The sequence below is a fragment of the Mandrillus leucophaeus genome, unplaced genomic scaffold (assembly GCF_000951045.1).
Source record: "Mandrillus leucophaeus isolate KB7577 unplaced genomic scaffold, Mleu.le_1.0 Scaffold425, whole genome shotgun sequence".
Lineage (NCBI taxonomy): Eukaryota > Metazoa > Chordata > Mammalia > Primates > Cercopithecidae > Mandrillus > Mandrillus leucophaeus.
In genome coordinates, this window is record NW_012104532.1 from 322,062 (window position 1) to 344,801 (window position 22,740).

At 35.3% G+C, this 22,740-nt stretch overlaps 1 protein-coding gene across 2 annotated transcripts in view; it reads left to right on the forward strand.

Annotated features, from left to right (window-relative positions):
• Positions 1 to 22,740, forward strand: part of NF1 (neurofibromin 1) — a 301,105-nt gene that overhangs the window by 137,174 nt on the left and 141,191 nt on the right. For both annotated transcript variants that reach the window (XM_011993097.1, XM_011993098.1), the window contains exons 13-27: positions 4,042 to 4,176; positions 8,556 to 8,669; positions 11,186 to 11,265; positions 12,770 to 12,893; positions 14,422 to 14,577; positions 15,453 to 15,702; positions 16,239 to 16,312; positions 16,547 to 16,630; positions 18,049 to 18,489; positions 18,863 to 19,002; positions 19,288 to 19,410; positions 19,870 to 19,953; positions 21,089 to 21,205; positions 21,715 to 21,896; positions 22,017 to 22,228. In XM_011993097.1, coding sequence (XP_011848487.1) covers positions 4,042 to 4,176; positions 8,556 to 8,669; positions 11,186 to 11,265; positions 12,770 to 12,893; positions 14,422 to 14,577; positions 15,453 to 15,702; positions 16,239 to 16,312; positions 16,547 to 16,630; positions 18,049 to 18,489; positions 18,863 to 19,002; positions 19,288 to 19,410; positions 19,870 to 19,953; positions 21,089 to 21,205; positions 21,715 to 21,896; positions 22,017 to 22,228 — 2,316 coding nt within the window. The remainder of the gene's footprint in view (positions 1 to 4,041; positions 4,177 to 8,555; positions 8,670 to 11,185; positions 11,266 to 12,769; positions 12,894 to 14,421; positions 14,578 to 15,452; positions 15,703 to 16,238; positions 16,313 to 16,546; positions 16,631 to 18,048; positions 18,490 to 18,862; positions 19,003 to 19,287; positions 19,411 to 19,869; positions 19,954 to 21,088; positions 21,206 to 21,714; positions 21,897 to 22,016; positions 22,229 to 22,740) is intronic.

The following is a 22,740-nucleotide window of genomic DNA, read 5'->3' on the forward strand; positions in this document are numbered from 1 at the left end:
ATACAAAAAAATTAGCCAGGCGTGGGGGGCAGGCGCCTGTGATTATAGCTACTCAGGAGACTAGGCAGGAGAATCGCTTGAACCCGGGAGGTGGAGTTTGCAGTGAGCCAAGATTGTGTCACTGCACTCCAGCCTGGGCAACAGAGTGAGACTGTCTCAAAAAAGCAAAAACAAAAAATCAAAAGCCAAAAACCCTCCTATATCTGATTTACTTCTCTTCTGGAAAGACCAACCTGACAAAAATTTTTAAAATTAAAATGCCATATTAAGATCTGATGTTAGTGATACAGATGTAATACTATGATGTAATAATTGATAAAAGCTATTAAACTGTTGTGTTTGTATGCCCTGTTTCTATTAATACAATCTAAGATAGTATTATTATTTTATATTGACGTCTTAGTTATTTAAACTCTGGCCATTTTTATATGAATGTTGAACCATAACTTCTCTTCGTTTGTACTTTTGTAGTATTTTTTAATATTTGAAATGTTTGTCTTAGCACTAATTTTACTATTTGAAAACTAACATGTCCTGCTTTCATAAAATTCAAAACTGCCCATAAGAGATGTATGAATTTTCACAAATATTTGTTATTTCTCAACATTTTTTATCTTAAATGGCATGTTGGCTTACCAGATCTTTCTTACATGCCTGTTATTCAGTCACATGGTCTAAATTAAAAAGTGGTTTGGGCCTTTAATAGATACCTGAAGACTCTGGTTCATGAATTTCTTCCCAGACATGATTGCCTCTCATCTTTGGCCAGATCACATGTACCAGCTTGTATTCCTAATAATACCTGCAGTATAGAAGATCAGCTAATGAATGAATGAATTTTTTTCTTACATTTCTAATTAAGAAACACATTGCTTCTTTAGCATGTTGTTCCTGACGTTCTGTAACCCACTAAAATTAAAAGGTATTTGAGATGAATTATATTTATTGGAATTTCTGAAGTTATACGTTTCATATTAGGCAGCCATGTTGGAACAGAATTTACATGTTGATACTTGGGATTAAGAGGTGACATAATTAAACTAATATAGTCATATATCACTTAATGACAGGGACATGTCTTGAGAAATGAGTGCATCCTTAGTGATTCAGTCATTGTGCAAACATCATAGAGTCTACTTATATGAACCTGGATGGTTATATAGCCTGCTACATACCTAGGATATATGGTCTAGCCTATTGCTCCTAGGCTACGAACCTAGGCTAAACAACATGTTACTATACTGAATACCGTAGGCAGTTGTAGTACAATGGTAAGTATTTGTTTATTCAAACAGAAAAGGTGCAGTAATAACACAGCATAAAAGAAAAAAATGTATAGGACACTTAACACAAATGGAGTTTGCAGGACTGGAAGTTGCTGTGGGTGACTCATTGAGTGAGAGCTGAGTGAATGTGAAGCCTAGGACATTACTGTACACTGCTGTAGACTTAAAATTTTTTTAAATTTATTTTACTTTTAATACTTTTGCATTTTTCTCATACTCAGGATCTATACTGTAGACTTTATAATCACTGTACACTTAAGCTATATCAAATTTATTAAAAAATTTTTATTTGATAATTAACTTTACCATAGCTTTTAAAACATAAACTTTTAATTTTTTAAATTTTGACTCTTGTAATAACATTTAGCTTAAAACACATTGTACAGCTAGCTGTATAAAATATTTTTGTTTATATCCTGTAAGTTTTTCTATTTGAAAATGTTCTGTTTTAATTTTTATTTTGAAAACTGTTTTAAGATCTGAGACAGAAACATGCACATTAGCCTAGGCCTACATGGGGTCAAGATCATCAGTGTTACTGTCTTACACCTCCACATCTGCTCCCATTGGAAGGTTTTTAGATATAGCGTGTGGAGCTGTCATCTCTTGTGGTAACAGTGCCTTCTTCTGGAATACCTCCTGAAGGACTTTCTGAGGCTGTGTTTCATAGTTAACTTTTTATCTTTAAGTAGGAGTATAACAATACAAAGTATACTATAGTAGGTTGGGCCTGGTGGCACACGCCTGTAGTCCCAGCACTTTGGGAGGCCAAGGCGAGTGGATCACCTGAGGTCAGGAGTCGAGACCAGCCTGGCCAACATGGCAAATCCCCTTCTTTACTAAAAATACAAAAAAATCAGCTGGGCATGGTGGTGCGCGCCTGTAGTCCCAGCTACTCGGGAGGCTGAGGCAGGAGAATTGCCTGAACCCGGGAGGCAGAGGTTGCAGTGAGCCGAGATTGCGCCACTGAACTCCAACCTGGGCAACAAAGTGAGACTTGGTCTCAAAAAAAGTATATTATAATAAATACATAAACTAGTAACAGTTACTTATTCTCATCAAGTATAGTATACTACACATAATTGTATGTGCTATACTTTTTTTTATATGACTAGAAGTGAAGGTTTGTTTACACCAACATCACTACAAACAAGTAATGCATTGTGCTTGGACATCAGTGATGGCTGTATCACTAAGTGATAGGAATTTTTTAGTTGTGTTACATATTGTCTATCGTTGACTGAAATGTTATGTGGCCTATGACCCTATTTAGTTTTTTTGGAAATGATTCTTAACTAAGGAAAAATTCTGATACCTGCCAATTGTTCTCCGATCTTGTGTGCCTGTGCAATGACTGCATCAGGGAAGAGCCGCTTGATAGTTACACTTAGTTACATCAAAGGAAATAAATTTGTTTGATCAAAGTTTCAGCTTGATCTAAGGTGAAACACCTCAACTTAAAGTGAGGGAAAAATACAGTTGAAAGAGAGCAAACAGTAAAACCAGAATTTATTAAATCATTTAGTAAAACATTTGCTTTGGGGTCAGGGGGCAGTTATAAAAGCAAACTATTTATAAGTTTTGCTATCTCTCTTCTGTAGTGACATTCTTGAGTATAAATGTGTGCATTAAATAGCTAGTCTTCCCCCCTGAGGACTAAAACCCTTTGGTGTTCTTGGGTGTAATAACAAATGCCTATTTCACTTGAACATTGAGGATAGTTCATTTGTGTTGTAGATATGCATGTCTGCTTCTTAACTTTGAAAGACAACCTGTTTACTTGGACATTTGTATTATGGGTCCACAGTTGGTGTATAGTCTATTATTTCTGTGTTACATATATGTTTACATAAAGGCATTCATGTCAAAAGCAGATAGTTTTGTGTTCTTTTCAAGAAAAAAGGAAGGAAATGTTTTATAATAGAGAGGTGATACTAGCTCTAGAATATAATTGTTGGATTTTTGGTTGAAAAACATCTATAATTATTTTAGTTCATCATATGTCTCTATAATTGAAACATATTTTCTGTAAGTTTACCTTTCTCAGAGTTATTTCTGTTTCATGAATGTTCTTTAGGCAAAATGCAGGCATTCTGTAACTTGAAAGAGGTGGAGTGCCATCAAAGGGAAAAGCAAATTTTACAATTAAACTAGTAAATATAGAGTAAATTGCCTACATAACATATTTCGTTAATTCTAAGAAGCACTTATTTTTACTCTTCTCTGAGATTGGGAGTGTATCTTATTTAAAATGTTGTCCTACAATTGACAGCAGTTTTTCATTCCTTTTGGGACATCAAATAATGATGCATCTTACAATTGATAATGTTGTAGAGTCTATGAAATACTTGTATATATGTGTGGGGAATGTTTGTTAAATGAATTACCCAGTAGTTATATTTGTGAGAACTATAGACCAAATATTTTTTCCCTTACGTTTTTAAATTTTGGAAAATAGTTTTTCACATAGATGTTTTACAACCTGATATTAAGCTTTTAGTATTGTAATAGATTTTCATTGTTTTATTAGATTGATTTAAAAAATAACATAAATGGTGCAAAAACAGTTTTCATTGTTTTGTTAAGCTTAATGATACTGACTTTATGTTTACTATTGAGTGTTTCTACTTATACCACACATTTGGTAGTATAAAAAGTAGCTTTTTTCAAAGTTTTTAAATAATTTCTTTTAAAAGGTTGGATAGCTATTATCCTGAGTCTTATGTCTGATACCATGTTTTTGTTTTGTTTTTAGACTCTTACATTTAAAGAAAAAGTAACAAGCCTTAAATTTAAAGAAAAACCTACAGACCTGGAGACAAGAAGCTATAAGTATCTTCTTTTGTCCATGGTGAAACTAATTCATGCAGATCCAAAGCTCTTGCTTTGTGTAAGTTTTTTTTTATGAAATGTCTCAAAATGATTGCACTAAGTTAATTTGGTTTAGCTGAAATGCCAAGACCTTGAGGATAATTTTTAGCTCAAGAGCACTTACTGATCCTTTCTGATCATACCTGAAAACTAAGACATCGCTAAGAAAATTAATGTATAATGAATGCTAACATAATTAGATCAGATTCTTAAGTGCCCTTACCATTTCTTAACATTTCTCTTTCTTCTTAATTTCCCTATCATTATACTAACATACTTTGATGAGATCTCTGTTCTCATCCTATTACTAGGTTATATATTACTCAGATATAATCCTGGTATGGGGGATAGAAGTGACCATCAATCACAGTGCTGTCTACATCTACACCATTGGTTTAAAAAATTCCAGTTGCTGTTGCCAGTTTAGCTTTTCTCTCCCCCTTTGCTCCTGTTATCAGCTTTCTGTTATTGGTTCTGCCTACAAATACTGTATTGGAAAGAGAATGAGGTGAAAATGGGTGTGGTTAGTACTTCAATTATTGTTATGATTATTATTATTATTATTTTGAGACAGGGTCTCGCTCTGCTTTCCAGGCTAGAATGCAGTGGCACAGTCATGGCTCACTGCAACTTCAAACTCCTGGCCTCAAGCCATCCTCCAGCCTCAGTCTCCCCAAGTACTGTGATTACAGGCATGAGCCACCATGCCTGGCTAGTAGTCAGTTATTGTCATAACTACTCTTATTGCCTCAGATGGTATTAAATTTCTGAGAACATCACTCTGGTACACAGAGTAATTGGGAACAATGCAAAATAATAAAAATTAGTCATAGTGAAGTGATTAACAGCATGGACACTAGAGACTACTTACTAGCTATATGATTCGGGTGACTATTTAATCTTTCTATGCCTTAGTTTTCTCATCTGATATATTGGGATCATAATAGTTCTATCTCAGAGATACTGTTAAGAAAATTGAAATAGTACATAGAATGCTTTTAGGAACAATGCCTGGTACATAATAAGCACTAAATAAATGTTAGCTATTATTGCTATTAATAAGATACAATTTAACACTAATATTATTAATGCACCAAATGTAATAGTTCTATATTGTGACTTTCATAGGATGACATGTTGAACCTTTGTTGAGCTTCTTGAGTCCCTGGAGAGCAGCATCAAGCAAGGTTTCTTATCGCTTTGCTCAGTAACAGGCTTTTTAAAAAGTGTTAAGGTGCTTTTATTTCAGTGGCATGTTTTTCAAATTGCTGTAATACAGGGAGTTTATAACTACATACCTATGGTTCCAAGAGTTCTATGAAACTTCATTTATTTTTTAAAAATGTGTATTTATGAGTAATTTTTCTTGGAGAGTGGAGAGGAGAGAAGAAAGAAAGAAAAAACATTCCCAAAGGCTCAGTGACCCCAAAAGAAGGCCTATGATACTTTACCCCTGAAAAACCCATTCAAATTTGAAAGTCTAATTAGAATAAACAGATCTTTGGCATGAAAAAATTCCTTAAAACCTGTCAGTGAAACTCTATAAAAATAATGAAATTCCCTTTCTCTTCATTCCTCTATTATGTGTCACAAGCTACTTGTGGCATTATTTCATCATGAAGGTCACATAATACTAGCACCACTCTGTTTACATGGCAATAATTCACTTTCAAAGCAGGCACCAAACTCACCAATGCCTTTTCCACTTGCTATTTTCCAAGGATCTTTTAAAATGGAAATTATTTGCTTTGCTGCCATCTAGTGGTTAATACGTTTTGTCAAAGTAACGATGAGTACATTAAAATAGAAGATTCATTGTAAACATTTGACCGTTTCGTCTTTTACATAAAAATTCTGAGTCTTAGTAATTTAGGAAGAGTGCAGGAATAATTATTAAATGGTCTCAATCATGGTATTTTTAAAGTAATATGATTTTGTCTTATTTTAGTACTCTCAATTTCTCAAGCCTCCTGATTACTCAGCTTGCATCGTTTCTTAGATCCCCCTGATCATTTCTCCACACTGAAGTTATGGCAATCTCTTTAAAAAGCAAATCTTATTATGCCCCCAATCAGCTTGAAACCTTTTAGTTGAAATTGCTTTTGCTTATGAAGACCAAACTCCAAATAGATCTGCAAAGTTGTGCAAAATCTTTCTCCCATCTACCATTTCTTCCACATGTAGCATTGCATTTTTTGTCTTCCTTTACTCTATTCATGATGGTCTTCCTTTCAATCTTCCTAACCACATGCCTTCATACCTCCCTTGCACTTGCTTTTCCCTCTGCCTAGAATCTGCCTACTTTTCACATAGTAATTCCTACTCATTCTAAGCTGTTGTCACTGCACTAAGGAAGCCTCCCTGACTAGGACACTTTCCCATGTTATAGGCTGTCATAGCAGCATGTACCTTTATAGCTCTCATGTGATTTGCATTTTTATACTTGTTGATCTGATTATTTTATTGATGATATCTTCCCCCATGAGACTACATGCTCATGGAGGATGGGAAACACATCTTCTGTTTTTCATTGTTGTATCTTTGGCATTCAATAAAAATTATTTGATTTTGAATGAATTTATATGAATGTCAGAAAATAAGCTAACAGTTTTGAATTACAGATATATTGGAGTGAGGGCTTACCTTAGTCATTATAATGGGGAAAAATCTATAGTTAGCAAAATAAACTATGGGACACAAGTTGCATTGGCTTCGTATATTCTTTTTTTTTTTTTTTTTTAGACAGAGTCTCACTGTATTGTCCAGGCTGGAGTGTGGTGGTGTGATCTCAGCTCACTGCAACCTCCGCCTCCTGGGTTCAAGTGATTCTCCTGCCTCAGCCTCCTGGGTAGCTGAGATTACAGGCATCCACCACCATGCCGGCTAATTTTTGTAGTTTTGGGAGAGATGGGGTTTCTCCATGTTGGCCAGGCTTGTCTCAAACTCCTGACCTCAAGCAATCCGCCTCCCTCGGCCTCCCAAAGTGCTGGGATTACAGGCGTGAGCCACCATGCCTGGCCGAACCATATATTCCTGAAGTGCAAATATATGCTTCCAAGTTAAGAGAAACATTTTAGTCTCTAAATAGGTAGGCATTTGGCAGGGCATGGTCGCTCACACCTGTAATCTCAGCATGTTGGGAGGCTGAGGCAGGTGGATCACCTGAGATCAGGAGTTCGAGACCAGTCTGGCCAACATGGTAAACCCTGTCTCTAATAATAATGCAAAAATTAGCCAGACAAGGTGACACACACCTGTAATTCCAGCTACTTGGGAGGCTGAGGCAGAAGAATCTGTTGAACCCAGGAGGCAGAGGTTGCAGTGAGCCGAGATCACGCCATTGCACTCTGTTTAAAAAAAAAAAAAAAAAAGTAGGCATTCACATTTATACACAAGGTTAATTTTCTTTGCTTAGTACATTTTCCACAATGAAAAGGACCAAAGTATGAGTGTCTGACGATGTGAATTCTAGCCTTTGCTTTGTCAACAGCTGTGTGGATTTGGGCAGGACCTTTGTATGGGACAAGAGGGCCGTACAGGATAATCATGTGATCCTTATCCAACATGTGTGTCCTTTGCCTTTGATCACAATCATGTATAAGCTCAAAACCAGTAACTTCCAAACCAGAGATACGTTCTTAAGCCTCTTGGCTATTGTTGGGAAAAAAAATTACTCCTCATATTATTGATGTAATTTTCAATGGAATTAGTGGTTTTTGTTCTCCTTAGGATTTTCCCTGGACATTATTCACATTAATGAACAAGTATAGACGTGGATTAAAAGAATCCCTAACAAAAGAAGTTTTGTTTTAACAAAATTTTTATTTTATTGAGATAAAAATACCATACCCACATACCATAAAATTCACCATCTTAAAGTTTACAGTTTAGTTGTTTTCAGTATATTTACAAGGTTCTGCAACCATTACCACTATGTAATTTAGAATATTTTTTTTCTTTTTCTCTCTGTTTTTTTTTTTTCTTTTCAGACAGAGTCTCGCTCTGCCACCCAGGCTGGAGTGCAGTGGTGCAATCTCGGCTCACTGCAACCACCGCCTCCCAGCTTCAAGTGATTCTCCTGCCTCAGCCTTCCGAGTAGCGGGGACCACAGGCGCATGCCACCACACCTGGCAAATTTTTATATTTGTAGTAGAGTTAGGGTTTCACCATATTGGTCAGGCTGGTCTCAAACTCCTGACTTCAGGTGATCCACCTGCCACGACCTCCCAAAGTGCTGGGCTTACAGGCGTGAACCACCATGCCCAGCCTAGTTCTAAAACATTGTTATCACCCCTAAAAGAAACCTGGTACACTTTAGCAGTCACTGTCTATTTCTTCCTCCTTCTAATATCTCTCGATTTATTTTTTTTAATTGAAGTTTCGTTTTTCTCCTTGCAGAATCCAAGAAAACAGGGGCCCGAAACCCAAGGCAGTACAGCAGAGTTAATTACAGGGCTCGTCCAACTGGTCCCTCAGTCACACATGCCAGAGATTGCGCAGGAAGCAATGGAGGTAAGGGGAAAATGAATTCCAGGTTCTTGAAGGAAAGGTTGTAACTGTGTACATTCGTGATGTTCCTTTGGTGTGTGGTTTCTATGAGTAATAGGTAGATGTCATTTCTGGAAATGGTATGTTTATGTCTATACATTGTTTTATAAAACTCCATGGAGAAAGAAGGGATTTACTTGCTTTATATCACATAGCAACAACATTGTACAAATTCTGATGCTTAATAAAATAGTTCGAGATTTTCTAATTGCAGTTGACTTTAAAATTTTTTTAAATATTTTTACTAAATATTAAAAATACTGATTTTTAAATTGAGACATAATTCACATACCCTCAAGTTGAACATTTTAAGTAGTTCTTATTCACACAGTTGTGCAACTATCACCACTCTCTAATCCATTAACATTTTTATCACCCCAGAAAGAAACTTGACTCCCCATTCCCTTATCCCTACGAACTACTAATCTATTTTCTGTCTCTGTGGCTTTGCTTGTTTTAGGTATTTCATTTAAATAGAATCATAGAATATGTGGCCTTTTATGTCTGGCTACCTTGACAATGTTTTCAAGGTTCATTTATGTTGTGGTATGAATCACTATTTTCTTCCTTTTTATTTCCAAATATTTCATTGTATGGATCTCAGTTTTGTTCATCTAGTTATCAGTTGGTGGACGTTTGGTGTTTCTACTTTTTGGCTATTACGAATAATGCTGCTATGAACATTTGTGTAAAAGTCTATATGTGGACATATCTCTTAAGTATATAGGAGTGGAACTGCTAAGTCATGTGGTAACTCTGTTGAACTTTTGAGGAACTGTCAAACCCTTTTTCCAAAGCAGCTGTATCATTTTATATTCTTAATAAGAACATATGAAGGTTTTAATATTTCTGCATCCTTACTAATACTTGTTATAATGTGCCTTTTTGATTATAGCCATCCTAATGTACATACTATAAAAATGTTTATACATACCCAGTAAAACTATTTATAAAAAATGTTTTAGCACTTATGTAATCATTGGTTCCATTTGTGTACATTGCTATTGGTACCATAAATTGATACATTTCTTGTAGTCTTTTTGGAAGGCTATTTGGCAGAAGCTATACAAACATTTCATTTTTTGTACAAATAATTTCTAGCACTTTAAAAATCTTATGAATATAACTCAAAAGGAAAAAGCTGCACACATAGGTACTTATTGCTCTTAATTATAATATGAGAATATTAGAGCTTTATTTACTGGGAGGAGAATGGGCTAATATTCAATAATGAGAATGGTATTTTAACTTGGTGAGCTGTTAAACATTTATTAAAACATATAGATCACACAGCAATGTGGAAAAATATGAAATGTCAAGTTGAGTATACTGTGTTTATGGCTTTGTTAAAACATGGAAAATACAAAAAAAGAAGGCAACATGAAAAGAAAATTAAAGCCTGGAAAAGGCTAATACATTTTCTTTCAATATATATTTTTAAAGTTTTATCAAACAAAAATATAGAGAATTTGTCACTTGAAAAAACTACTGGCAGTAAATTGTACCAAGTTTTTGTACAATAGTAGCAAAATTGAATTTTAATTTGTGTTGTTTTTCCTTGATACGAGAGCTATAAATTATATAGCTTTTTAAGATTCTCACAATTAATTGCAATTTTCATTAAATATCTCAAAGTACTTGCAATAAAAATGTTTGAAATAAGACAATGCGGGTCTGGCTTTTATATGTTGATATGTTGACCAAGGACTGAAAGAAATGTCCAGAGCTTCAGTGTCTGCTGGGTCGGGGGTGGAGGGGTGTGGGAAGAATGTAAATTGGTATTGTAGAATTGGAGTTAAGATAGGATCCGTTTGAAGGAAGAGTTTGTGTTTTATTTTTCATATCTTTGATGGTTTTATGTAATAATCTATTCATATGTTGTATATTGTAAGTGAATTATTTAATTCTTGTTAATGTTCTCTGAGCCAGATTCCAATTTCAGTTCTGTGGTCAATTGAAATACTTTAGAATGGATAATCTGCTATGAAATACAAAATCCATTTTGCTTCCTCTCTCTTGATTTTGAAAAATAATTGCTCTTTTCTGTTACAAAAGACTTTGTGGCAAGTGAGACAATATTTACTTATCTTTTGCTGTGTGTATTAATTTTGGCAAGCCCTTCTTACTTGGGGATTAACTTTTTGTTTCGTAGAGTTCTTTACTATCTATTGAAATTATTTTGTTTGTTTCTTAAAGCAGTTTTTGCAGTTATATATTGTTCCAAATTCATCATTTAGCTTTATATGTGCATGCCAGTTAGAGTCAGGATGATGGGAATAAAATTATTTCATGCTGCCTGTATTATTCCCTAGAGGTTTGTGTTCACCAGAGTTTCTCTCTTAACCTTTTACTATATATTGAAACTACAAATGAAATAGCTCAATTTCTTAGCATTTATAAAATAAGTACTCCAGTGTTATGTTTACCAAAAATGTTTGAGTGAGTCTTCTGTTTGTCTTTCTCTTTTTTAAAAAATTCAGGCTCTGCTGGTTCTTCATCAGTTAGATAGCATTGATTTGTGGAATCCTGATGCTCCTGTAGAAACATTTTGGGAGATTAGGTATATGTACTTTTATTTTTTAAATTCAACTTTTAAATTTTATTTTGTATTTTTTGTCTTGAAATATTAACTGTGTAGTACTTAGTATATTGTAAAACTGGGTTTTATGGTTTTGTATTTTATTTGACTTCAAATTATTAGAATTTCTTGTTTTAACTTATAAGAAAAGTATCATAGCAATTTAGAAAATAAAGTTTAAGAATAGTGCTAAGTTTTGTCACCCTAACATAAGTACTGTTGCTTGACATATTACTTTTTTCAGATTTCAATGTGGTTACTACTGTATTTTAATAGATTTTCATAGTTATAAGCCTAGAATGATAAAATTTTGTAACAATACTGTTTTTTCAGTTTTTTAAACTATGATCTTTTGTAAACTTTCTGTAATACCAGTGCTTTTAATGAATGAATTAATAATGGACACCTGCTTAGAAGACAAAAATATATACAGAATTTTGTGGTCTGCTTCCTAGATTATATAAATCATTACATTTTAATGAGCATGAAGTCACCACACTGAGGAAAATGTAAATGTGTAAACCTCAAGTTTGCCATTATCTTATAAGAATGGGTATGCTAAGTTACTTGGCAGCTGAATTAAACCTTACTCTAGAGTAGTGCTCTCCACTAGTAATATAATGAGAACCCCATATGTTAAAGTTTTTTTACTTACTACATTAAAGAGTAAAAAGAAGCAGGTAAAATTAATTGTAATAATGTTTTATTAACCCAGTGTATATTATCTATAATATAATTTCAACATGTAATCAATTTAAAAGTTATTAATGACATTTCATTCTCTTTTTTTAAATAAAGTATTCAAACTTTGGTGTGTCTTTTATCCTTACAGCACATTTCAATTTGAACAGGCCACACTTAAAGTGCTCAGTAGCCATGTGTGGCTGGCTAGTGGCTACCATGTTAGACAGTGCAGCTCTGGAGTAGGGATCAGAAAATTTCTCTCTAGAAGACCAGATAATAAATATTTTAGGCTTTGTGAGTCATACAGTTTCGTCATAACCATTCAGTTCTGCCTTTGGAGCATGAAAGTTGCCACAGACATGTGAATGAACGGGCATGGCTGTGTTTAACTAAAACTTTATATACAATAGCAAGTGATAGGCTGGATTTGGTCTGTGGATGGTAGCTTGCAGACCCCCACTGTGGAGCACTGGGTTTATAGGCAGTCTCTGCTGTGCATATGGTTTATTGTTTCTTCTTATGTCCACTGCACGGATGAGTTACATGGATAGAAACACTGGAAGTTTAATGAAACATAGGGAGCTTATAAATAAATACTTGCTTTTTTTCTATAACCTATGGATGTACTTCCTTTGATTATAATGCTGTTGACACTTTGATAACTGTTTCTCTAAAGCCCTACAAGGGAAACTAAGCTTCTCTAAACTTGTATTCATTATGGGAGAATGCCATTCTTATGTCTGGTTATATCTGCATTAAGTTATTGGTGATGCTAGTAACAATGAACTTTATGTTACCGCAGCTCACAAATGCTTTTTTACATCTGCAAGAAATTAACTAGTCATCAAATGCTTAGTAGCACAGAAATTCTCAAGTGGTTGCGGGAAATTTTGATCTGCAGGAATAAATTTCTTCTTAAAAATAAGGTAAGCAAAATGACATATTTAAAAAATGGAAGAATATTTGGAATGGTAATGGTGAGAGATTAAGAAAGTGTTTTATAGCCAAATTAGATTCTATTTCAGCTCCTCCTTCCTCCCAATGTTCTCAAAAGGAAATATATGTGCAGAGGACAATGGCTGGTAAATCAGCATTTTAAAAATTATTCTGAGGCTTTAGCCTTAAAACCACACCATTGATGAATTCTAGTTCTAGTTGAGTTAAATAGGTCTATCTGGGGCAGGCCTAGGAAAAATGGGGGCTGCTATAGCTAAAGTAGCTGGTGAGGAGCATATTCTGTCTCTACTCTCAAGTTCATACATAAGACATAATTCATACATAAAATTTATTTTAACATATAGCTTCTATAATTTAAGAATTCTGTTATGGCATAGATTTGGGAGTACTTGATTTAATTAGTTTTTGTCCAGTTCTAGAATAATAGCTCTGAGAGATCGTAAAGGCCTAGATTTCATGGCTAGACTAGTCCAGAGAATTATCTATCAAGAACCAAAAGGGAAGGAGTTGAGGGTTCTCAATCTAGATTTATTTCTATTCCTCCAATAAGGGTTTCACCTCTTGAAAGTATCAGGAGACTTCTTCGTTGGGGTGGAGTGAAATGTTTTGATTCTGAACTATTGAAACATGGTGAGGTTGTGGAGGATAGAGAAGAGCCTTAAATTTCTTTTAAAATATAGTTTCCGTAATTAATCTATTTAGGAATTCTGTTATGGCCTAGTTTTCAGAGTACTTGATTTAATGAGGTTTTATCTGGTACTAGAAGCATAACTGTGAAAAACCTTAAATGTATGAAACTCATATCCTTTTCAGTGTTTTACAGCTTGTTATTAATAAATTGCCTCTTTTCGGAAATAGACTAATGGTAAAGTGGGTTTATTCTCATGTGGCTTATTTGATGTGTTAATGTAGTGGAATTTGGCATTATTCCAAAGATACGGAAAGAGATTAGACTTCAGACTTTCATGCCCTTGCCTATGGTGTAATCTCCAGAATGCGAGTATGAGGAATCCAATAATGAATTCCTAGGGCCCTGGTAGGCGCAGTCACTCTTGTGACATACTTGGTGTATATACCAGGGTTAATTACTGGTCCATAAAAACTTAATCTCAAGAGTCAATTTCTGGTTATCCCAACATGACACAGTATAAAATCTTACGGAAAAAAAATATTTGTCATTGAGATGGAATTACAGTTCATACAGTAGTTTTACATTGTTGATGTTTTATTTATGTTTATGTGAGACTTAATTTATATTTGTAGAATCTACTGTTTCTGATGATTTAGAGAATGGGAAACTGAAAGAAATTTTAAAGACATTAAGTAAACCTTATTTGTTCTAATGGGTTTCTAGTGAATCTCCTTCAAGTTGGGGCATAGACATTGAGAGGAGAGGTTTTTTAGGAGAGTCTCAAACAGGAAGACAACTCAAATTAAGTGTTTATTCTTCTTGGTTGTCAGTGCTTCATTAAAGCTTATTTATTTCTTTTTTTCTAGCAGGCAGATAGAAGTTCCTGTCACTTTCTCCTTTTTTATGGGGTAGGATGTGATATTCCTTCTAGTGGAAATACCAGTCAAATGTCCATAGATCATGAAGAGTTACTACATACTCCTAGAGACTCTCTCCAGAAGGGAAAAGGGAACTCCTCTATGGTCAGCTTCTTCTATACTTTTCCTGTATCATTTTATGTGCTCTGTTTGTTTTCTGAATGAACTTCGGTAAATTTCATCTAGGTATATAGTGTAATAGTGAAAAACTGCTTAGAATCTAGTTCTATTACTGCTCTTTGGGGAACTTTGGGCAAGTTCATAACATCCTTATTCCTCAGTTCCTCAACTTTAAAATGGGGACAGTAATAGTTCCTGCCCCAGAGTTGTTAAAGAGGGATAAATAAAAGGATGTGTAAATAGTACTTGACACTTACAAGCTATATCTGATAATTATAATTATTATAAACCTCCACTCCATAAAAAACCCATTCATACAACAGAAGTATAGAATTTGTACCAGCTAACAAAGGTACAGATTTACAGGGATAAAAACAAAGTATTTTGCTTCATGTGAAAGATAAGTGTTTCTGTGATTTGTGTTTGTATGTATAATTTCTTTTAAATCATATTTCAAGTGAAAATATCAGATCATTACAGAAGAGTTTATTTTCCAAACCAAAACTGTTTTCATCTCTAATTTTTAACATAACCTTGTTAGGGAAAAAAACACCTAAGCAGTATGGTATTTACTATTGTCTGTTTTACTTGTAGAATTTGCATTTCCTTTTTTACCAATTTTCTTCTCCATTTCATGTTTGGGGAATAAGTAATTCAGAATCAAGTATATCTGCTACAGCTATATTTAGTTCTTGTTTATGCCCTTGTTTCAATGAGTGCTACAGTGTACTTATTTTATTACTTCCCTACACACAGACACACACACACACACACACACACACACAGTTGATTGCATTGTTGGGTTTTATATATAAAATTACCCAAGTTGCAAATATGTGTCTTCCACCCTTGACTGTCAGGATAGTGCAGCAGGATGCAGCGGAACCCCCCCGATTTGCCGACAAGCCCAGACCAAACTAGAAGTGGCCCTGTACATGTTTCTGTGGAACCCTGACACTGAAGCTGTTCTGGTTGCCATGTCCTGTTTCCGCCACCTCTGTGAGGAAGCAGATATCCGGTGTGGGGTGGATGAAGTGTCAGTGCATAACCTCTTGCCCAACTATAACACATTCATGGAGTTTGCCTCTGTCAGCAATATGATGTCAACAGGTAAATGTGAATAGTGGTTTTTTTTACTCAGTCTGCCTCAAAGCACGTGGCATCTGATTGTGAGAATGTATTTAAGGTCACTACTTTGTAAGTTTACAGGGGAAATTCAAATAGCTTACTTGAAATCCTTCTCTGAACAAAGTAAGATGAAAATAAAAAGCATTTGAAATAAATTGTTAGTCTCCTACTGAGTTGTTAATATGCTATACATTTTAAAAATAACTGGCAGTGTATGTTACTATCAGTTATGATTATGTAATTTACTCTGCCTAAGTTGTAGATAGTGAAGTTTTATGAACATTGGCATATGTTTCGACTAAATTATAGGTGGGAATAGTTATTTTATTCTGTGGACATTGTAGAGTCCAAGATAAGTACCTTTCTTCTGAGGTTAGTGAAAGGAAGTTTTTGGCTTTATCATTTGAAGCATTTGCTCTACTCTTCCTACTCTGCCTTTTGGGTGGGGCTTATCAGGTTCTCCATTGGCAGGCAGGGCTCTAAGTGCAGTAACTTGATTTGCTGTTGTATTTGCTTAGGAAGAGCAGCACTTCAGAAAAGAGTGATGGCACTGCTGAGGCGCATTGAGCATCCCACTGCAGGAAACACTGAGGTATGCCCTTAGCAACAGAAACACCCCTTCCAGGCGCCCACCCTCAATTTTGGAAGCCTCTTGTTACATATGTGTGATCAGGAATAGCTTTTGAAGTAAATCTAAGATATGTGCATATTACAAGTATAATATCTGAGTATTTAATATACCTCAAGTTTGAAACTTGACTGTTGCTCATGGATGTTTAGCTCTAGACTTAAAGTTGTTTTCAAGTGATAACTGCCTTCATTTTAGGCTTGGGAAGATACACATGCAAAATGGGAACAAGCAACAAAACTAATCCTTAACTATCCAAAAGCCAAAATGGAAGATGGCCAGGTAAGTTTGTAAAGTTGACTTTTGTCTATTAATTGATCTGCTAAATATATGTACTTCACTTTGGTAATCTTTCATGAGTCACTCAGTAAAGTAAGCATATAGTTGTCTGAAGACTGATATTTAATTGTGGTTTATCTAGACCTGTACTTTGTAATATGGTAGCCACTAGCATGTGTGATGATTTAACTTAAATTTTAACATAATTAAAATTAAATAAAATTTAGTTCCTCAATCATATAGTAGCCACATTGCAAGTACCCAGTAGCCACATTTGACAATTACTTACTCTGTTGGACAGCAGAGAGAGAAAATGTTCCCATCATCACAGAAATACTGGGCAGCATTCCTAGAGACTGTTTGTTGCAGAGACCATTTCTTTACCTTTTCTTGCTCTTTCTCCCTTCATCAGGGTGTTTCACAGAATTTTCAGAAAAGGAGCAACAGAAGTAGAGAAGAGTTAACATGGAAACAATTCATTTTGCTATTTTGTTAGGTATTCTAATTAAGGAATGTCTTAGGCAGTAGATTGAGCCCATAGAGTAAATGAAATTTTAACATGTGGACAGTTCATTCAACTATTACTATTCACTGTATTACCCGTTACTTTGGAAATTAATGATCAGTTGGTGTTTGTGTGTACTTGATTTGTAATGTTCATATTGCTCTCATTATTAGGTGATTTATAAAAACTGGTTATTCCCCCATTTTTTTGGTCATGCTTAATTACAATAAGAAAAAAGTTACATTTTTGTGAAGCAAAATTATGTACCTAATACCTTTATTTGAAGGGGACATGTAGCTTTAGAATGAAAGCTTTTGGGGGGTTTAATATAATATATAATTACATGCCATACAATTCACCCATTTAAATTATCCAATTCAGTGACTGTTTTTAGTATATTCACAGAGTTGTGCAACCATCACCACAATCAAGTTTTAGAACAATTTCGTCAATTGAGGAAAAAACCCTGTACCCTTTAGCTATCTCTGCCTCTAACCACCCCCCACCCGCTTTCTTGCCTCTCTTCCCCTAACTTCTCCAGCCCTAGGCAACCACGAATCTACTTTCTGTCTCTGTAGATTTGCCTATTCTGGATATTTTCTGTAAATGGAATTAATAGAATATGCGGGCTTTTGTGATTAGCTTCTTTCACTTAGCATAATGTTTCCAAGGTTCATCCATGTGAAATCAAAGCTTTTTGAAAGAAATTTGATACTCGGGTGATTATATTAGTATATGATAAAAATAAATCAGTGGCTCTTTAAAAATGTGTATGGTAATTTTGGGGGTTGATTTTAATGTATTTTTTACATTTTTTGTACTTTTGTCATGGAATAAATGTTGGATAAAGAATAATTTGTCAAGTCTCAACTAATTAAGGTTTAATTCATGCTTTGCACAAAAATTTTGTGTTTAGGCTGCTGAAAGCCTTCACAAGACCATTGTTAAGAGGCGAATGTCCCATGTGAGTGGAGGAGGATCCATAGATTTGTCTGACACAGACTCCCTACAGGAATGGATCAACATGACTGGCTTCCTTTGTGCCCTTGGGGGAGTGTGCCTCCAGCAGAGAAGCAATTCTGGCCTGGCAACCTATAGCCCACCCATGGGTCCAGTCAATGAACGTAAGGGTTCCATGATTTCAGTGATGTCCTCAGAGGGAAACGCAGATACGCCTGTCAGCAAATTTATGGATCGGCTCTTGTCCTTAATGGTGTGTAACCACGAGAAAGTGGGACTTCAAATACGGACCAATGTTAAGGATCTGGTGGGTCTAGAATTGAGTCCTGCTCTGTATCCAATGCTATTTAACAAATTGAAGAATACCATCAGCAAGTTTTTTGACTCCCAAGGACAGGTAAAGTGTTCTCTTTTTTATTTTTCACCTTTCCCTATGAATAGAGTGACGTGTTTGAAACAAGCCTTTTTCTTTGAGATTATTTAAATTAGGTACTCACAGTTTTTAAAAATTTCCAAAAAATTGCAGAAAGAAGAGTCATCTCAATGTAGGGGTCAGCTTGCCTCTTAGGAACTCTGGTGTGTACATGTGCCTGAGGGTATACGTGCCTTGTGTATGGGTACGAGTGTCTTCGTATATCTGTAGGCTTGTTTGGCTCTGTGCCTGTGGGTGCACTTACTCTGTGTGTTTAGATCAGTCAGTTTCATCTCTCTAGGGGGTCTGTCTTGTGGGCATTGATGGCAAATCTTTAATATATTTGTTCTTTCTATAGGTTTTATTGACCGATACCAATACTCAGTTTGTAGAACAAACCATAGCTATAATGAAGAACTTGCTAGATAATCATACCGAAGGCAGCTCTGAACATCTGGGGCAAGCTAGCATTGAAACAATGATGTTAAATCTGGTCAGGTAAGCGTTCTACTGAAATATAGCAGAAACATTTTAAGAGATAAGAAAAACCTCTTACACATTGATATTGGTGGTAATTGATAAAATAATTTGCCATTCTTTACTGCACACAAACTAGGGTGTGACAATAAGGTAACCAGAAGTTGTGTATGTTCTTTTCTAAATAAATATCTTATTGTTTTCGAACTTAAATTTAATTCATTTTACTTGATGACTAAAGTACTTTGAATGCCTTCTCCTTTGTCTATATCTGATAATTTTTTTATTGTTTCTATGTCTATATAGGTATGTTCGTGTGCTTGGGAATATGGTCCATGCAATTCAAATAAAAACGAAACTGTGTCAGTTAGTTGAAGTAATGATGGCAAGGAGAGATGACCTCTCATTTTGCCAAGAGATGAAATTTAGGTGAGTTCTCAAAAGAGCAGTGTAGGGTCTTGTAAATCTTAATATGTTCAATGAAGTACAGGAAAAGAGTAGATACATGGTTATTGGTAGAAAGGAGGACATGAAAAGAGAGCAATTTACATGTTTGTTTTTCTCTACATCTCTTCTCAAATTTCCCTAAGCTTTGTGCCTGTGACAGTGCTCCCTTTTTCTAAAACTATGCTATAATTGAGCTAAGAATTTGATTCTGTTTCCAATCTGATACCATAACTAAGGGCCATGATGGAGGGTAAATATCGATGTTGCTTGTTCCCTTCTGGCTTTTATGTCTGTGATAGCAGTATCTCTTTTATAAAGTCATCATGTCACTTAGGTTATCTGGGAAATTATTTGCACTATAAGAAATCTTACATGACTAAAGGTGTGTGTGTGGCTTCAAAAAAATTGTTTGCTGTTTCTCTTTTCTCCACCATTCTATAGGAATAAGATGGTAGAATACCTGACAGACTGGGTTATGGGAACATCAAACCAAGCAGCGGATGATGATGTAAAATGTCTTACAAGGTAAAAAAAGAGAATGACCTTCAAGTATTAGTGGGTTTTACTGTGAGAATTATAACTACTTCATTATAGCTTTATACTTGTATTTTATGTGTATTTAAACTTTTTAGATGTCAAACTTTTGTGTTTGAAATATGTAAAGACACTAATCTTTATTACTGCTTTTTTTTGACTGATAGACTTTCAGTAAAAATAAATGTGAAAGAGCGATATGTTTGGGAATTTAGTGTTGCTAGGTTATGAAGAATAGTGTAGAGTTATTGGGAAATAAGATACATAAAGCCTCAGATTGCATTTATGTTATGATTAGATAAAGGTATTACTTGAGGAACTCATTGTGTTGAATCTTTCTAAGAAATAATTGATTTCCTGATTCAAGCACCAGAGACGGCAAAAAAAGGAAATAATTAAGTCTGCTTTAATGATAAATACTTATTGACACATATCAGAAAGTGATTAAACACTATGGACTGTATAATAAACATTCACATATGTTTCTTTGACCAAGCCTAGCTTTATAATACAGTCTTCTCTCAGGATCTGTCAGGGATTAGTTCCAGGAACCACTCCCCAAACCGCTCCCCACATCTCACTCCCGTGAACACTAAAATCCACAGATGCTCAAGTCTCTGACGTAAAATGTCATAGTATTTGCATATACACTATGCATATTCTCTCATATATTTTAAATTATCTTTCGATTACTTATAATATCTAATACAATATAAATGTTATATAAATAGTTGTTATATTGTTTAGGGAATAACAACAAAGAAAAATCTGCACATGTTGAGTGCAGATGAAACCCTACTTTTTTTTCCCCCAACTTTCTTCAGTCTGTGGTTGGATGAATCCATGGATATAGAACTCACTGATAGAGAGGGCTAATTGTACATTCTAAATTTAAGGTAGTCATTTTGCCAAGATTACTTTGTAGAAAGTAAGTATTACCTTCTCCCCATTTGAGATGATTTTGTATTCTGGGATCTGCATATTAACTCAAATTATTTGGGTTGTGCTAATAATTTGTTTAATGAAATAGATATTTCCTAAGGCTTATATCCGTTAGTAAGAGGTTTATTTGAGGGGAAGCAAAAGAGCCTGAAAGATTTATGGTCTCTAAATTTTTTTTTTCCAGAGATTTGGACCAGGCAAGCATGGAAGCAGTAGTTTCACTTCTAGCTGGTCTCCCTCTGCAGCCTGAAGAAGGAGATGGTGTAGAATTGATGGAAGCCAAATCACAGTTATTTCTTAAGTAAATTTCGGTCACCAAAAAACATAAAGCAAAAAGCAAATGAAGCCCCCCACCACACACACAAAAACAAGTAATCCCCATGACAGGACTAGGATAGGAAAATAACTGTGTTTTGTGATTTTTTTAAAGAAAATAATATGATCAGTGAAATTTTACTTATAATAAAACCCAAATTGCTTCATTAAGTCATTTACAAAAGTGACATTGTCTAAGCTGTTTGGACCACTAATTTTATATACTAAACATTAAAAGTGACACATTTAACCAGGTTACATTGCATCTATTTGATGCTTATGTTATGAAGGGTATACTAGGCTATATCAGCTAAAATCATGTCCAACATAGCACACTTCATAATGAGCCACCCTGGCTGATTATCCTGAGAGAGGAGAGAAACAGTTAACCCAGGGCCAGTCACACCATGCACATATGATTGTTTTGGAATGTCTGGTTAGCTTTCTAGTTGATATGGCCTTCCCTACGTAAAGGTCGGTTTTTTTATTTCTCAGATACTTCACATTATTTATGAACCTTTTGAATGACTGCAGTGAAGTTGAAGATGAAAATGCACAAACAGGTGGCAGGAAACGTGGCATGTCTCGGAGGCTGGCATCACTGAGGCACTGTACAGTCCTTGCAATGTCAAACTTACTCAATGCCAACGTAGACAGTGGTCTCATGCACTCCATAGGTGAGATCAAAAGAAAGTTTCATTTAGAAATACAAAACCTAGAGAACTGGCATGTAAGATAAGCAAAAATTACTTCAGCAAGGCCATGTTAGTAAATTGGCATCTGTTTGTCCACATTAGGCTTAGGTTACCACAAAGATCTCCAGACAAGAGCTACATTTATGGAAGTTCTGACAAAAATCCTTCAACAAGGCACAGAATTTGACACACTTGCAGAAACGGTATTGGCTGATCGGTTTGAGAGATTGGTGGAACTGGTCACAATGATGGGTGATCAAGGAGAACTCCCTATAGCGATGGCTCTGGCCAATGTGGTTCCTTGTTCTCAGTGGGTAAGTGCATAGAGTAAGCGGGAAAGAAAAGTGCCTGGCATATAGCAAATCCTTCAGACTATATTTGTTCAGTAAGTGTTTGTTGAATGAATGGGTAAAACTTTAGGGCCAGAATAAATCTTTTTTTTTTTTTTTTTGGAGATGGGGTCTCGCTCTGTCTCCTAGGCTGGAGTGCAGTGGCCCAATTTTGGCTCACTACAACCTCCGCCTCCTGGGTTCAAGCAATTCTCCTCCCTCAGCCTCCCAAGTAGCTGGGACTACAGGCATCCGCCACCACTCCTGGCTAATTTTTTGTATTTTCAGTAGAGACGGGGTTTCACCATATTGGCCAGTCTGGTCTCGAACTACTGACCTTGTGATCCGCCCACCTCGGCCTCCCAAAGTGCTGGGATTACAGGCTTGAGCCACTGCACCCGGCCCAGAAGAAATCTTAGAAGATGTTTAGTTAGGTGATTTTTCAGCTGTAGGGAAATGGTTGGCACCACTAGACCTGACTGGTGTTCTATATCTTT